The 16,325-nt window shown below is 40.5% G+C and overlaps 1 protein-coding gene across 4 annotated transcripts in view; it reads right to left on the bottom strand.

Annotated features, from left to right (window-relative positions):
- Nucleotides 1-16,325, bottom strand: part of cdin1 (CDAN1 interacting nuclease 1) — a 53,730-nt gene that overhangs the window by 15,309 nt on the left and 22,096 nt on the right. For all 4 annotated transcript variants that reach the window (XM_072365104.1, XM_072365106.1, XM_072365105.1 and 1 more), the window contains 4 exons: nt 16,266-16,315; nt 14,987-15,054; nt 12,041-12,106; nt 11,668-11,773 (listed from right to left, as the gene is read on the bottom strand). In XM_072365104.1, coding sequence (XP_072221205.1) covers nt 11,668-11,773; nt 12,041-12,106; nt 14,987-15,054; nt 16,266-16,315 — 290 coding nt within the window. The remainder of the gene's footprint in view (nt 1-11,667; nt 11,774-12,040; nt 12,107-14,986; nt 15,055-16,265; nt 16,316-16,325) is intronic.

The following is a 16,325-nucleotide window of genomic DNA, read 5'->3' as shown; positions in this document are numbered from 1 at the left end:
TCTTAATGCCACTGTCCACATTACATCCTCTAACCAGACCAACGCTCCTGTGGCCTTTCTGAGCTGCTAGCCTATGTAGACAACCTGGAGACAGGTCTGAGCAGAAATCAAAACTCAATGATGGATAGCTTTACTGCACAATGACCTCTGTCACTGGGCTCTTGCCCTAAATCAATGCTTGCGATAAGGGCCCAGCGCCAGCACTCACCTTGGTATGTTCACCAGCAGCCCTTATCTATGGCAGGAGGAAGTACGAGTAATAACTAAAGACAAGCTACAACAAAACCACTAAACCCACCTTGTCAAACATAATTTACAATGTATATCCCATTACCCTCCCCCGCCCGCTGCTGTTAAACAGTAATCATGAGAAACAAAGAAAACTGGGACTACAGGTTTGGAAGATTAACCTGTTACAGGATGGTGCGAGAGCTTTGCTAAGATCTGTTGTCCAAACAGGGCATTTTTCAACAGGGAGAGTCGGAGACCAAGGACTGATGAAATCTTCTCTTGCTTTGCTGGCGTGCACACATCCATTCACTGGCAAAATTATGAATAAGATCCTTAAATTTGAGGACTGCCAAGCCCGTGTGAAGCGGCCAAACTTTCAGTGATGCACACAGAAAGAGGTCAGAGGTCGAAGTTAAAAGAAGGGCTGACAGGAAGTGCAAATACTTTATAAAGATTACAGCCCAGAAAACTCAAGACCTCTAAGTAGTTTTTCATTTGACTATATATGACAAAGTGAGTGTGTGCGAGACGTAAAGAGACACAAAGAATAGCAAAAAAAGAGAGCAGGCTTCCAGGCAGTCAAAAACGGAGAGAGAGACCGAACATGACATCAAACGTTGCAATTAGCTGACCCCTTTCTCCGAGAGTCAGAGTTTGAAAAGCCCTGCCTTTAAAACTCTGATTAAAATATGTTTGCTCTCTCATTCAAAATGACATTTGACAAGGTTAGTAATATTTCAGCTAACTCCAAAAACATTCTTGTAGACATAATCCCTTTTTTCCATCAGTTTGCAGGGCTGCAGGTAACCTCAGAGTGAGTTTCCCATGAACTCGGTGCTAGAACTTGAAAATAAAACGACTGGGGGGAGGGAGAAGTACAAAGTTTCACTCAAGTGTGTTTTGTTTCACCCAGGCAGTTGAAGCTAAATGTTTTCTGATCATTATTCAGAGCATTCATCTCCTTTCTAATTCAAACCACAACCACTATCTAAAACAGAGCCAGTAGTCTTTTCTCTAACCACAGCAGGAACTCAAGGGGGCGAAGACTGTCTACAGCTCATAGGATGAAGTTGCTCAAACTGTTAAACCCCCTCATCAGCAGATGTGGAGAGTTGCAACCTTTAGTTCAATAGTTCCGAGGGGAAAAGTAATACAAAAAGTGCAGTGAGATGTCATTTAACAGTGCATGACAGTACATGAATAAGCAATATCGTTGACATTGATGTCACAAGAAGTTTTTCAAGAAAGGGACGCAACGAATAAAAAAAGTTAAATAAATCAAAAGCATAATATGATTGATACAATCAAGCTGAAAGGGGCAGGAGAAGGGAGCAGACATGGTCAAGCCAAAACTCTGTCTGAAGTTAATATACTTTTCAAATCCATTGCAGTGGCAGGAGTAGAGATGTGAAGTGTCGGATCGGACAGGGAGCCAGCCCATGTTTAGCTACAGCTGCGCTCAAATAGAAGTGGCGTTTCCTATCAGAGGCCTTTCACCAGACAGCTCTTTTCTACCCATTCCCTTGTAACCTCCATGACACCACAGGCACCCTTTACAAAAAAATAAGAGTGGTCATTTAAAGCACACACCCGTCATCGAAGAGACAGATTGTGGGTTTAACACAGGGGGAAGAGTCATGGTGCAAATGTGCCAGCTGATACAGTTATCCCTCAAAATGAAAAATACATTTCTTTGACATCTCTCAGGCAGCTGTTCAAAGGGAGTGGGTCAAAGCCCCAAACTATGAGAAGAGTTTATATTTCACTTGCTTAGAAATGCATGAGTCTGTTATCTTGCATCAGTCCAAAGAAAAAGGATTGGGTTGCGTCCGTTTCAACTTCCCGCCTCCGATGAAACGTTACATCGACAGCAAACAGAGTTGGAATTCGGTTCATGTAATTACTCCATTAACTCCTTTAGGCCTTGTCGCAAAGTTTGCTTGCAAATGATCATGAGAAACATAACACAGAGAAAATGAATCAGCATTATTAAAAAAAAAAAAAAGAGAGGTGGGAAAGAAGAACTATTCGAGGAGTTTTAATAGAACCAAATGGCCTGATGCATTTCTTTCTTCTAATGGTTTATAGACCTGACAGAGTTTGTGGAGACAAATCTGTCGACCTAATGGATCTTGTATATTAACCTCCAGAACTGATGAGCCAAATCAGAAGGTCAGCACTTGGACGCAGGCTCCTCATGTGTCTTTGATTACACACTCCCACCAAGGGATAGACAGGCAGAGATGTTTAAGCTATCAGGCAATCAGACCGCCGAGAGACGTGAAACTCAAACCAGAAACAGAAGAGGGAGAGGGCTCCCTGGGAACAAAGATGGGGGAAGAGGGTCCTGATGAAGCTCTCAAACAAATGCAAGGCCAGGTAGAGGACTGCGTGCGTCTCCTTCAGGGTTTCTAGCAAGAGCGCAATCATTGAACGAAAATGGATAAATGATGAAAAGTTAGTCTCATCTGTACTTAAATTAGTTGCAATACGTCATTGGCTGCCATTAAGTACAGCCATCTAGGATCTTACATAACAAAAAGAAAAATCCGATACAAATATCAACATCATTACCAAAGAGTGGTAAAGAAACTACAATTTAGAATGATGGGTTTGATAAAAATAACAAAAATAAATCACTGCTTTTGACATAAAGTACGTGTGCATTCATTGAATATGTACAAAAGGCTGTAATTCTGAAAGTAAAATTACATTCAGATGACATTACAAAACTAAGGAGAACATACAAATGCAAAGCAAAAACAACAAGCTGGAATCAGTGGGACAAAAGGAAGTAAGCTTGAGTGCTGAAAAAAAAACAAGAAAAAAAAAAACAAGGTTATTCAAGGGGCAGCGGACCTATAAAAAGAAGCCAACTGTCTAGGTTATCTATAAGGAACCACTTATCACAAGCGACCAGCTCCACATTGTGACTGATGGGCCTCCACAGACCATGGGTAGCAGCACATTATCTGGTAGACACAGAGCTGCTCTTTAAACACAAAGGCAGAAATATGAAGCATTGTTTCCTCGGTTGTCATTCTGTAAAAATATTCTATTTATTTTTGGTCTGAAATAGAAAGGGTGTTTACAGTTTTTTTGTGCCTGCAAACACACAGAGACATTGCTGACCAACGTATAAATCAAAGCTAAGCTATATTGCATTAGCTTATCCATTAAATTCTGGCTTATCACATGGAGTTATACTTGAGCAGTTCTAGAATATTGAATTACCAAACCATAGAAGTTCAGAGTAAACTATAATGTAAACTGGGTAATGTTGATCAAAGGAAGACAGCATCATTTAAACCAACAAAAATCAAAGAAAAAAAAATTCAGAGCCATTTCCCTCCAAAAATATGGGCCGTAATCAGCTCCAAAAAGCTGTTAAACACTGGCCATGCCGTGTAGTCACACATCCAGCTCTATGTAACACATTCCTCCTCAACACAGGATGACTCCTGGCCTCCGTCATCAACCTCAAAAGTAAAGTTAAGACACAATTAGGCTGCTTCATACGGACCACATTAAGATGGAAATAAAATACTATATATATATAAAATTCAATACATTTGCCTTGAGCCAATGAAGCGAGAGTATGTTTGAATAGTCTTAATGACATGTTTTAGACAAACATACATGTAGCAGGTATGTTTGTCCACATGTTAAAAACTTGAGTCATCATTTTGCAGATCAACATGTTGTCTTAGAAGACTTTAACTTTTGTACTGTGGACCAGTGTGGTGTTATATGAGAATAACCTAATAACCTGACTCCCTCGCCACTGTTGCTGTCTACAGATATAAGGATAATCAACAATCCAAGCTTTTGTCTGATGCAGAGCCGTGTGCTCAAAATCTTTTTGTTTCCAAGTCAAATAAATATTACTGCAAGTTTAATTCAAGTATTGCATTGAGGTTAATATAGACCAGAATGTCTTCTAGAGGTCATGAAGCCATTGAAATTCTCCTTTTGGACTGCCGAGTACAAAAAGTCTTTTTAGTCCTTGCCCACTCCTTGCCATGCTTTTGATAAATACAGTTTACTCCTCTGGAATAAAACCAAGAAGGTCAATGTGGAGTAGAAAAAGGGGAGAAGACAGGCAGACTGAGAAAATTAAGGGGGGGGGGTGTCTCTACAACTGATGACATACATCGTGAAAGCTGACCAAAAAAAATACGTGCTCTTCTGTAAAAAGTTCCAAAGCAAAACAGGAATCCATGAAGGAGACATGCTTGCACCTCATTTACCTTGAGGGTTTCCTTTCCATCTCAGCGTTCCAGGCAACATAGAGACAGGAGGAGGGGTAACTAACGCTGGAGTGCCACTGTCTGTCCCGCTCCTCGTTTATACGCACAGCGGCCATGTCAAAGCTGCTCTTATGGCAAATGACAAATTTGGATAATGCACACGTACAATCCGACTAAAATAAATAGAGGACATGGAGGCTTAACCTGAGCTAAATCCCGAGGCTGCTGCAGACCTGAGAGTGCGGATTACAACACAGACGCCTTAAACAATGCACCAAATGTGCATCCTTAAAAGCATGAAATCCTTGAAGCATCAGAGCTGGCTTGTCATTTGCCATTAATATTCCAAGTTGCTTGTGCTTTGGGGGCCAGTGTTACACTTCTGTGTGCCGCTGTGCCCTAAAACAAACACTTGCAAAGCCCTAAAGGAGCCACCACTGTGCCTCGCTATTTTTCTAGCAGTGGAATATTCTACGGGAGGATGTCATAACAAAGGAAACAATAAAAGAGGCCACGTTCCTGCACTGCATGGGGCATCCATTACTATAAATAGGAGGAAGGCCATGTCAGAAGCACTCATGCTTTACCATGAAAACTAAACATTGCATCTTAAAAAAAACAAAACAAGGGAAACCAACCTAAATAGAGTTTGGATTAAGCACATAAGACTCCGCAAAAATGAACCACCAAAAGCAACCTCATCGACAGTACAAGAGAATCTCTTCTTTAAGAAACCAAAAAACACATCTAATAGGGGCAAAAAATAGAAATAAGGGGTCACCGTGATTTTAGTGAGCATCAGTTATTTTTATTTTATTATTTTTTTTTAAAGGCAGCTACATTTATGGAGATTTTCTTTGTTGTGCACATCTGACAGGAACCTGGGGTAAAGTATGGCAGCGCGCAGGTCTTAGAGGTGTCACACTGTCGCCCCAGAAGCGCCAGCACCTTTCCTCAGGGATGGCCCTGTAATGTCCAGCCACATTGTGTCAGCAGAAGCCACAGCCTGTGGGCACCTTCTCTCAGGTGACATCCCCTATCTGCTGTGGCTCTGTGATGTCCTGGCTGCTGAGGCTTTTAATAGTCTTATACTGCTTCTGCATGACATGTGAGCATATAGGCTGACAATTGTCAGGCACAAACACACAGTATAGGGGTGCTTTGTCTACATAATGTAGGAGAAAACTCTTTCATTCATATGCGACTGGTCAAGAAACCGTCTGCACTTCTAAGATGAATAAGGAAGAAAAGCTGAAAACATAATCAGATTAATCCAATGAGGGTTGTCTACAACACATTGTATCATTACACTATTCTAATTAAACATTTCTGTCATCGCCGTGTTGGAGGGTTCAATAAAAATGATGGACATATCCATTAAAAAGGGACAGCAATGTACAATGTCGTGGAAAAAAAAAACAATTAATTTGATGTCGCAAATTGATTGACGCTCTGAGACTACAACAGAATCACCCTGCAATTTCATCTGCAAAACCTACGGCACGCAGTTCTGGATATAATTGAAAAAAAAGTTCACAAAGAACTGAAGATGTCTAATTGCAGTGGTGTCAACTAATATAAGACGCCACATAAATCTTATTCCCGTCCATGTGTTAGACAATGTGTCAGAGAGCAGCTTAGTGATGCTCCACCAGCAATCGGATGAGTCCTCAGAATCCACATTCAGAATCCAGATTACCTTATTGATACAGCATCGCTTCCCTTATGCTTCATCAGAAAGTCTAACAAACGGAAAACAACGACGCATCGAAATTAAGATCAACACAGTTTGCGCTTTTAGAGCATGATCACTTTCTGCCAGTAATAACGCAAGGCTAGAAATTTACAACACCGCTCGGCTTTCAGAAATGACTCAAACAAAGGAGCCGGAGGAAACATAATACATGCGCGTGCGTTCAACTCTCAACAAATCTCAGAGTGGTCATGTATAATGGCAACCAAAAACTCTTAACCCTCATTTCATATGTGGGAGAAATGAGGCATACTGTCCCATTATTTTGCTATAAATCATGTTTTGTGGACGTCTGACAGCTTTTTATCAGATCTAACCTTTTCAAGCCTCCATTAAGACCGCTAACATTTTCAACTCTGACACATTTGCCGTTTACGAATCGCACAGCTGATTTACTTTGGGAGGGGGGGCGCGCTGGCGTCCAGGCTCCTTTTCACACAGGCTACAAAAATGTGTCTGTTTGGGTGGGATGGGAGGAGAGAAAATAGGAAAACGAGACAAAGTCTAAATCTGTTGATACAAATATGCCCTTTTAATCTGCTATGCTACAATAAAAAGTCATTTTGTTGTGTTTAAAATAAATAAATAATTGAAATAAACAAATCTCCAATTTATTCTATTGATTCTTTTTTAGCTATGCTAACAATGGAAAGCGATAGGGGCCAAAAACAACATTAAAACTTGAAAGGGTAATAACGAGTGGACTTTCGAGAACCAATGCTGTGAAACAGCTGAAGAATAAGAAAAAATGTATACAATTGTTAAGCTTGATATATTCAAAAGGAACCACTGCACCCTTTTTGTTGGCTGGACTGTAAAAGTAAAGCTAGGTCTGTAAACGCGATTTCCACCGATTGTGTGATTACGTTACATCACTGGTCAGCCAGGTGTTTGGAGGAGTTTTCCCAAAGGATTTTGTTCTTTTAAAATGTTTTCTGGCAGAGCGTGTGTTCGTGGGGAAGCGCAGTGCTCTCACACACACTCACACACACACAATAAAAATCCTTTAGAAATAAATCCAGCATTAAGAGGTTTCACCTCCCAGTGAAAAGGAGGATATAAGATTAACATCATTAAGCACTTGTATTTACTTAACATCTGTTAAAGATGGAGTTTCTCATTCTTAGATAATGCTGAAAGACCATGTTTATTAATTTCTTTTAAAAAAAAAAGATGCATGATACATGCTCATCTGACAAAAAGACCAGTCTATCATCGCTGATAGATCATTTATAGATCCATCTAGAAATCCAACCAACAAGTATCAAAGCTAATACAAAGAAATAAATACACGGTAAAGGAGAAAAAAAAAATCATATGCACTCTGAACAAAGCATATGGTCAGCCAGACAGAAAGACCGATGCAGAGCCTCAGCTGCCGCTCGCAGTGCTATGGAAGGAACTTTGCCAACCATAATTGATTTAAGTACTTTATAATCTAAAAGGAACAGTTAAGGTGATACCACACAGGAGTCCATATTTCATTACATGCTGTGTTTAACCTTACCCACTTCTCCTAAAACACACAAGAGGCTCATTATGTGTTTAATATTCACAAGCAGGTGAATAATTTTTATGCAACTCTGATAGTTGGGCGAGATGGATCACTCAATTATCTGAACATCCGTCAGAGCAGAGGGCTCGCTGGCTCTGGAACGTCACCAGCTAAGATTGATGGCTGGAACACGCCAATAGCTGCCGCTACACCGTCTCATCCGGGCAGTGGGCCTGAACACGTCGTCTGATTCTGTCCAAGACAGTTCGTCTTTTTCCGTCCTCTCCCTTTTTCCTTGGGAGCATTGTAGGTGAAGCGTCATTACCTCTCACTTCACTGAAGAGGGGTTCATTATTGGGTTAGCGTGTTGGCAAGACTATTGTTTGGATGATAAATGCAGTTGGTGAGGGTTTTGGAGGGAAAATTAGTTATGTTTTTTCCCCCCCTTTCTGTCTATAAAAACATGTCCTTACTTCGCAATGCTTGCGGGCAACTGAAGAACAATTAACACAAGCAATGGGTGAAGCAGCTCAGTTAGAGCAAAGAGGGAATTCATGAAAAATAAGCAAATCACTGGAAACGTCAATCAGGGGCAATGAGGTAATTACAAAGACTGGTGTGCAATTCCAAGGCCAATCAAAAACAAAACCAAAGGGCTTAGAGTCAAGGACTGAAATCTGACAGAGGAATGAAGGAATGGACAAATACACTAAAGATCAGCCCTTCGGGGCCAGTCTCAGAAACTGAAACCAACTGAGGAGTGAGGAGAAAGGAATGATGTCACCCCATCACTCTCTTGTCAGCTCCCTCTTTTAGTTTTTAGTTTTTGAGACCACAATGCATAGTTTCTTAAGCCGCAGCTTTACAGACGCATGCAAAAACATGCACAGGTGTGCATATAGTTACCTTAGATGATACCGTATAAGGTCGACCAATAACAAAAGGATGCGGCGCACTTTGAAATCTCAGTAGCAAAATGTCAATTGAAATTTAGGCAGGATCTGCAGGGACTGAATTTCTTTTTTCTTGTTTGACACAGCATTTGTCCGACTCTGCTGCTCACTGACACGATGGGATCTATTTTGTTAGCTCCTTAATACACATGGACGACAGTGCCCCAGTGAATACAAATGAAAGACACCCATGGGCAAATATGGACGTTTCAGACATCAACCGTCCGATCAAACTGTAACTTTTGTGAAATTAAAAACAAATAAATTATATAGCCTTTTAAAGTCCAAATCGCACATTGACTTCCAGGCTGAAATATTTATAGAAACGTTTAACCTTTAAGTCATGGCGCTAATCATATGAGATCTCGTCACAGTATTATATTATAATAGTCAGCACGATTACATGCACAGTTAAGTTGATCTATGGTTACAGCTCGACTCGGCCATTTAGCTGGACTGCGGTCATGTGCCAGCATGCATGCATTGGAGTGAAATCGAATTATTAAACCATGTATATGCGAAGTAAGAAAACAATCAATACATTCTACCACTCCTAATTTCCTCTGTGAGAGATCACTGTACATGTTAGAGCAGAAAGAGAGCCTGGAAACGCTTTAAGTCACAGTAAATTGACACAAGGTCTTGTTATGCTGATTCTGAGTCATCACTTCTGAAGTGTTTAGCCGTCTGACAAAAGAAACATAAAAATATGTGAATGAGAGAGGCTTTGTTCGCCTGGATGATTCATACTTCCACTTTATTGTGTTTACACAAAAGATGCATAAGATGAAACTGCTGAGCACATACAGCAGCTACGCCCACCTGAATGAGTACATACATGCAGAAGTGATTTGATCTATAATCGCATTACATGGATGCGTTGCTCAGATTTTGAGAAGCTCTATTTCCTACAATTTGGCTTCAACATACATGTTTACATGCATTTTAAAAGTCTGGTTTTGGTTGGACTAAGACAACATATAGATATGACCTATAAATGTATCATTTCCCCCCTTTCAGTAACTTTCTTTGAGGCACACTAGCAAAGAAATTCAAATGTTAAGTTCAACAATGATTTTTGACAACAGGCAGAAAAAGGTCTGAGCTTTCTACCTGGAAAAGGGCCAATTCCAAATAAAACTTGGACAGTCAAAGAAAATAAAACATAACACCGATTATGAGCATTACCTCATCCTGTATATTTCAGCAGCTCAGTAATATTGGCTGAACCATCTTCATTTACTTTTTTTACGTTAAAAAAATTACATCAAATAAATAACCCATTCAGATTCAAAACTAGGCCTTTTCACAGATGCCACTTATACACTTCTGAGACGACAAGGGTGGCAGGAACAGAGGGCAAACAGGAGGTGTGCAGGGCTAAGAACCACAGGCCACAGAACTCGCCACATTTGTCACTCAGCTGATTCTGCAGGGTCGGCTTGATGCGCGCAAGCATACACTGATGCGGGGCCGAGGTCCGGCACGTGTCAATTACCAAGGAAGAACACCGGTAGGTTAACGAAGATGTCTTTTTTGTGCAGATAAGACACAACAGACATGTGAAAAATAAAACTTTCAAATAACTGAAAGGCTGAAACGTCAGCTTTTATTGGAAAACTTTGCCTTTATGATCATCAGTATCTTTAAAAATAAAATAAAAAACGTTCATTTGTCCTTAAAATGTCAGCATCGCATTAGTCTTGGGGGTAAAAGCACACACACATGCTGCATCAGGTCTGAATGTCACAACAAAAATGTCGGCCTTTTGGGGTCACGACACAGGCGAGAATAAGTTTAACCACCGTTTTACATAGTAAAAAGTGATCAAAAAAGTGAAAAAGGTGATAAAAAAGTAAGAAAGGTAAGGTAACAAAAGTAAGAGCCATTTGATACTTACTTAAAGCGCAGAGAAGAAAACTTCAGGTCTGGGTAATACGGTTCTACCTGTATGAAAACATTTTCTTCATAAACAACTTCTCTTTCTGTCTTTTGGTCTCAATGGATCCGGATATTTGATCCTAATCAAGCACAGTACACATACTAAAAACAAACACTCGAGAAAACGAGAAAGTTCGACTCGGCCTGCTTTTTGGGCGCAGCATCAACGACCCGGACCTCCTGGCACTCGAGTGCAGTGTCACAACATGTCAGCTGGCCATCACAGCTGATGAGGATCAGGACCGCGGTGAGGCACTGTGACCCAGTGCCAACGGTGGTAGGGATGTTAAAAACATGTGTGAGCGACAACCAATCCTCTACTCGCGTGCCAATACACAAATCTCTCGGATTACATCATTTTGGGAAGAAGCCCATAAACCAGAATGTAGAACTGAATGTATTTCTTCCTCTATCAATGTGTGTTACATTTGTTTCAACTTTTCAACAAATATGTATTAAGAATTGATTGATATCCAACTTGCAGGTCCATTGTAGCTTTTGAAGTAAAAATAACCCCTAAAAATCTCTGAATAAGAAAAAAAAAAGCACGAAATATGAAACATTCTCATGTCTGGAAGTATGTTTTTTTTTTTCTTTATGCGACATTGACACTGGGTAGCTGTCATGTTAACAATTCATTCACAAATACACAGTATTTCACAACGGTCAGACCACGAAGGCCTGTTCCTGTCCAAAAGTTCTCATGAAAACAGATGCTATGCATTAATCACTCATTTCCTAGCTTCCCTTCCAACACAATATGTGTATTCTACAAAACAATCATCACAGGCAAACCACTCAGGCAGTAAAGGGCTCCAATAACAGGACTGGATGTAGTGTAATGTACAGATGTACCATGTGGAAATCATTCTATGCCAGAGAGGAAGTGGCGAGGCTTGTTAGGCAGAGATACGAGTAGCTTTTATAATACTGAGAAAAGTTGAGAGTGTTTTGTGGTCAACAAAATAAGAAGTTCAAATGAGACAATAGAGGCTGTCACGTGATACGGCTTTCCCACACAGAATAAGTGAATGAGTGGCTTACCTGTTCCAGTAGCTCCAGAACTGTTCATTCAGGTAGGTGCGATGGCTGTGGTCATCTCCAAAGGAGGCTTTGCTCTCAATCCAATGTACAATGTGCCCCTCCACAGCTTTTAATCAAACCAAAAAACACAGCGATGTTCAGAACACTGGTGACAATCGGGCTGTATAAAGAAAATTTAAACCTGTTGTTTCCATTCATTTCATTTTTCAGTCATTGTTTTTGTTGTTTGTAGCCCAGGTCATACCAAAAAGAAAAAAATAAATAAATGAAGAGGTCTAATAGCAACATTACACTTTGACAAAAGGCATACTACTTGACAAAAAGGTGCCTCCAGTTATTTTAGATAATAATAATTCATAATGTAAATACCTACCGATTGGAACCTCCAGGATGATATCAGGAGTTTTGTCATAGCCCATTGTTCTCAGCTGGTTTTCATCTACGGGAGATATAGTGCAGAGTTTTAACATCTGTTACTTTGAAATGAGCTTTTTTTTTTTTATCAGCTGAAAAATAAGCAAATGTATGAGCATCAATCATAGACTACTTTTTCCAAGTTGCTAGTAAAAGAAAAACAAAAAAACTGAGAGCAGAATACAAAGCAGAAGAGGACAGTGCTTGCCGTAAAACAATTAACTACATCTGCCACATATATGCTGTCATTGCACAAAAACCCGTTATGCCCTGTTACAGAGCTGCACTCCAGGCTGGAGCTTGGCTATACTACACAAAATATACGGCAAGAGGACAAGGTTGGCAATATAGCTTCTGTAAGCCTAACCCCTGCCTGTGCAGGCTTCAGCCATTGTCCTTGACTTCTGGCGTGCTTTGGCCATTATCCCTAAAACACCTGACTTCTCCATTAAATCTCTGGCTGACCAGGTCATTCACTTCCAAGGGCCTGCCTCTTTGTCTCCAGCCAAGCTCAACTAATGGGGCATGCAAGGGAATTGAAGGGAGATGGAGGGTGGCGGTGTCAGTGGTGGTGAGGAGGTAGCATCAGCCAAGGATGAAGAAAGAGAGCTGAGAGAGGTCAGAGAGGCTGCCAAAGGCCTGTGGTACAGCGTGGCATCCTGGATGTGGTAATGTAGGTGTAGATATGTGTGTGTGTGGCAGGATGTGAACCTCGGTTCACACCCACTGGGATGTTGACATTCTCATGTGGCTCTGATCGCCTTTTTACATCAGCTTTGATTAAAATTAATGGGCCATCCCTGCTGTTGGGTAGCTTATTTCCAATCCATTTATCAGATGGGGTGAGGCTGCTTCAGTGGCCCTCATGCCCCTCGAACTCTGACAGTTTTAGAACAGTTCTCTGTACAGCCCCGAAGAAAGGTCAGCGCTCCATGTCCAAATAAATGATATGGTCTTAATGACAGAGGGAATGACTTTTATCTTTCATCATTCATCTGACCTTGGGGATGGTGATGGGATGAGGTGACGGCAGGAAGGAAGGGAGGGTTAAAAATCCCACCCCACAATCTTAAACCTGGACTCTCCAACTTGATTTAATTTAGTTTGAGCAAAGCAATGATGTCAGAGACGCAGATAATTTTAACAGAACAATTTGACAAATAAAGCCTGTTTAAAATAATTGAACTAATTAAATATTTATAGGTATAACCACTAAGCTGCTTTTGTTTGAACACCGACTCCCCAAAAATATCTTCTTGTAAAAATAGAAACTGTCAACAGTCCCCTTTGATGGCACCAACATGATATTCACGTTCATCTTATACACAAGTAAGTACTCTGACCTCTGATCTGTTTTCCATCTTGAAGCCATTTGAAAATTGAGTTGTTAAATCTAATCCTTTTCATTCAGCAACTTTTTGTGTACTGAGGGAGGATGCTGCTTTTCAGTAACAACACCTTACTCCTCATGAAATGAGTGCATAATTGTCAGGGTAAAAGATATATGAATCAATTCCAATGGGCCAAAGAAGAGATTGATTTGAAGAGCGAATATCCAGAAATTGTAGAATACAGATGAAGAACTATTCAAACAGCTGAACTTTTGAGGCATGTCCACCAGAATATCGAAACTGTTGCGATTACTTAATAAGGTCACAAAAAAGCACACGAAGAATGAAACTTCGTTTCAGACTTAAGACAAAAGCAAACACATAGCTGCCTGGAACTCCAGGTTCTTCTGTGCTGCCATATTCAAGACTTGCAACCTATCTGTAGTTAGCAGAAGTTGCTATATACCACTGCATCCGTAACAGCGTCGCAGTGACAACGCACAAGTATTAGCCATGTGCATGGGCTTCAATGTTCTCACTGTCAAAGGATAAAGGTCAGCCTGATGAGGCTTGCAGGAGACTAATCTTTCGCTGCTGCAGCTTAGGGCATGTAGCTGGGTCACTAATGCAAAGAGAGAATCACTTTGAAAACAGGCCCCAGTAAAGATGGAGGAAAAGTATCGGTATGAGCTGTTATCATTAAGGATACTGAAGCTACACAGATTAGAGGTAGACTGAAAATCAATTCCAAATCATACAATCACGTCTCAGGTAGTAGCTTTCCTTAGGCAATGGTGTAGACAGTATTCAATAAAACCACAATCTCTGTGCAGAACAATGCTCCGTCATATGCATTCAAGTACTCCAGAGATTGTCAACCTCCAGAGGGCATTGAATTATGACAGCATCAAGACCTAGCCCACTCCTTCACCTGAATTAAATCTTATTGAGACATACATAGGCCCTCTCAAACAGGAGAATCCCAGTTTGGGGAGAAAGTGCATCTCTTTGAAGAGCATCAGGGAGGCCGTGGTTGCTGCTTCAGCCAAAATTGATCAGGTCAAGATCAGACTGCATGGATGGAGGGCTGATGGCCGTCGCCAAAGACAAGTGTGCTTATACTGGTCACCGCTTATTCTTGAAAGGCCAAAATGGTTATTTAAATGTAATTTGTAGTTCATTGTACTTCATTGTTACACTTAAAAACTGAAGATAAAGAAGTAAATAGGTATTTTTATTAACTTGCTTCTTATTCTAATATACAGTAGCCCTGAAGCTTGTTCACTAACAGTCTTTTCTTTTTCCGTTGATAAACATTCAAATTTGGGATTATAAAACATTTTCAAAAAGACTAAAAAGTCATTTCAACAAAAGGAATATGGACAACATTGAGCACCAAACAATTTCAGTGGGAGATAAATTATTAGGAGATTTATGGCATCAGCATCATTCGTGTCCGGGCAACTGGTTACGAAGCTTACCAAAAGGCAACATTTTCATGGTCAAAGTGACTTAACATTTAAAATCACATAAATCTCATCAATTTGAAATGGGAATGTCAAGAGAGGACTCACCAAGAAAGGAAAGATTCCTCTCCTTCAGCTTGTCACAGAGCAGTACCTCATGCTCTTGGCCAATAGCGCTGAGAACAGGGTCAAGGATTCATACAAACATACAGCACAGCTACAGCAGCATTCGATATGTTTACAGAAACGCCACAATGTTTCACCAGAATGCTGACTCAGCTGGCGCAATGGCAGAAAATCCAAACGGAAGTTGCAAAATATAAAAAGTAAATTAAAAAAAATGTAAAAGAAAATATGCTGGAAGGTAAACTGATGTCATTTGACATCGATTAAGAATCATTTATCTTCTGTGCGAAGGGCGAGCCGCTTTTCATCATCAACAAAAGCTTAATAAGAGTTTCAGGACAAGTTAAATCTGCTTTAACAACACATCTCAGAACTGCATTCCCAAAACAATTGCCCGATTGACAAAATGCTCACAATGTGCTGTACACTGCATTGCAGGAGCACAGCTCATTCCTTGAAAATCTTTTGGGAAAAAAAAACTTTTCTAAATAGATGCCAATTTGAATTTGGATTCACAATCCTCGCTGCCATAGAGAGAGATGTTGCGAATGTCTTAGATGAATTACTTGTTCTTGTCGAGATGAAAGAGAAATGTTCTCATGGCATTACAGTTCACTCAGTGATGCCAAACGGAGTCTAATTAATACATTCATACCATGATTGGCACGTGTGCAGAAAGAGCTATTCCTCTCATGTGTGGATGGAGGTTTCTGAAAGCAAATAGTCGTGGGGCGGTTGTTATGAACTCTTTGGCAGTGTAATAGACCTTCTGTTGACACTGAGAGCACTCCCACAGAATGGTAAAAGGACGGGGGGGTGAAAAAGGAGGGCAGGATGAGACAGGGTTGACTGGTCGGGAACAGAAAAACACAGTCCCACGACACACAAAAAAGCCTGGACAAACACAATAACACATACACATTAACACATTATCATTCAAATAAGTCAGTAATTTGAATGAATAAATAAATGACATAAAATTCACCCACAAAGCTCTGAAATTATTCTTTTGTTGTATCATAGAACATAGGATCGCACATACAGTAGAGATGCGTTTAGAACAGCCTATCCTTTCCTCATCTTCCTCCTGCCTCCAACGCCTTCAAGGCCCTGAATCGGTGATAGTGGGATGGCAGACAGAATGAAACACTTCCTCTGTGAAGCAGAACTTTTATGTCAGGTGAAGCCAGACACATCTCATCCCCCCCCCTTCAATAGCGCTTCGTCAATTTCAAGCTTAAAATTTTATGGGATAGGATACTGTTTGATGCAGTCTACCAGCGGTCCATAACAGCAGTCGTTTATTGTGCACTGAAAAGAG

This window comes from Leuresthes tenuis, unplaced genomic scaffold, assembly GCF_036924035.1.
Source record: "Leuresthes tenuis unplaced genomic scaffold, fLeuTen1.0.hap1 SCAF_15, whole genome shotgun sequence".
NCBI classification, from domain to species: domain Eukaryota; kingdom Metazoa; phylum Chordata; class Actinopteri; order Atheriniformes; family Atherinopsidae; genus Leuresthes; species Leuresthes tenuis.
Note: the sequence above shows the minus strand (reverse complement) of the source record. Positions and strands in the feature narration are given on the sequence as shown.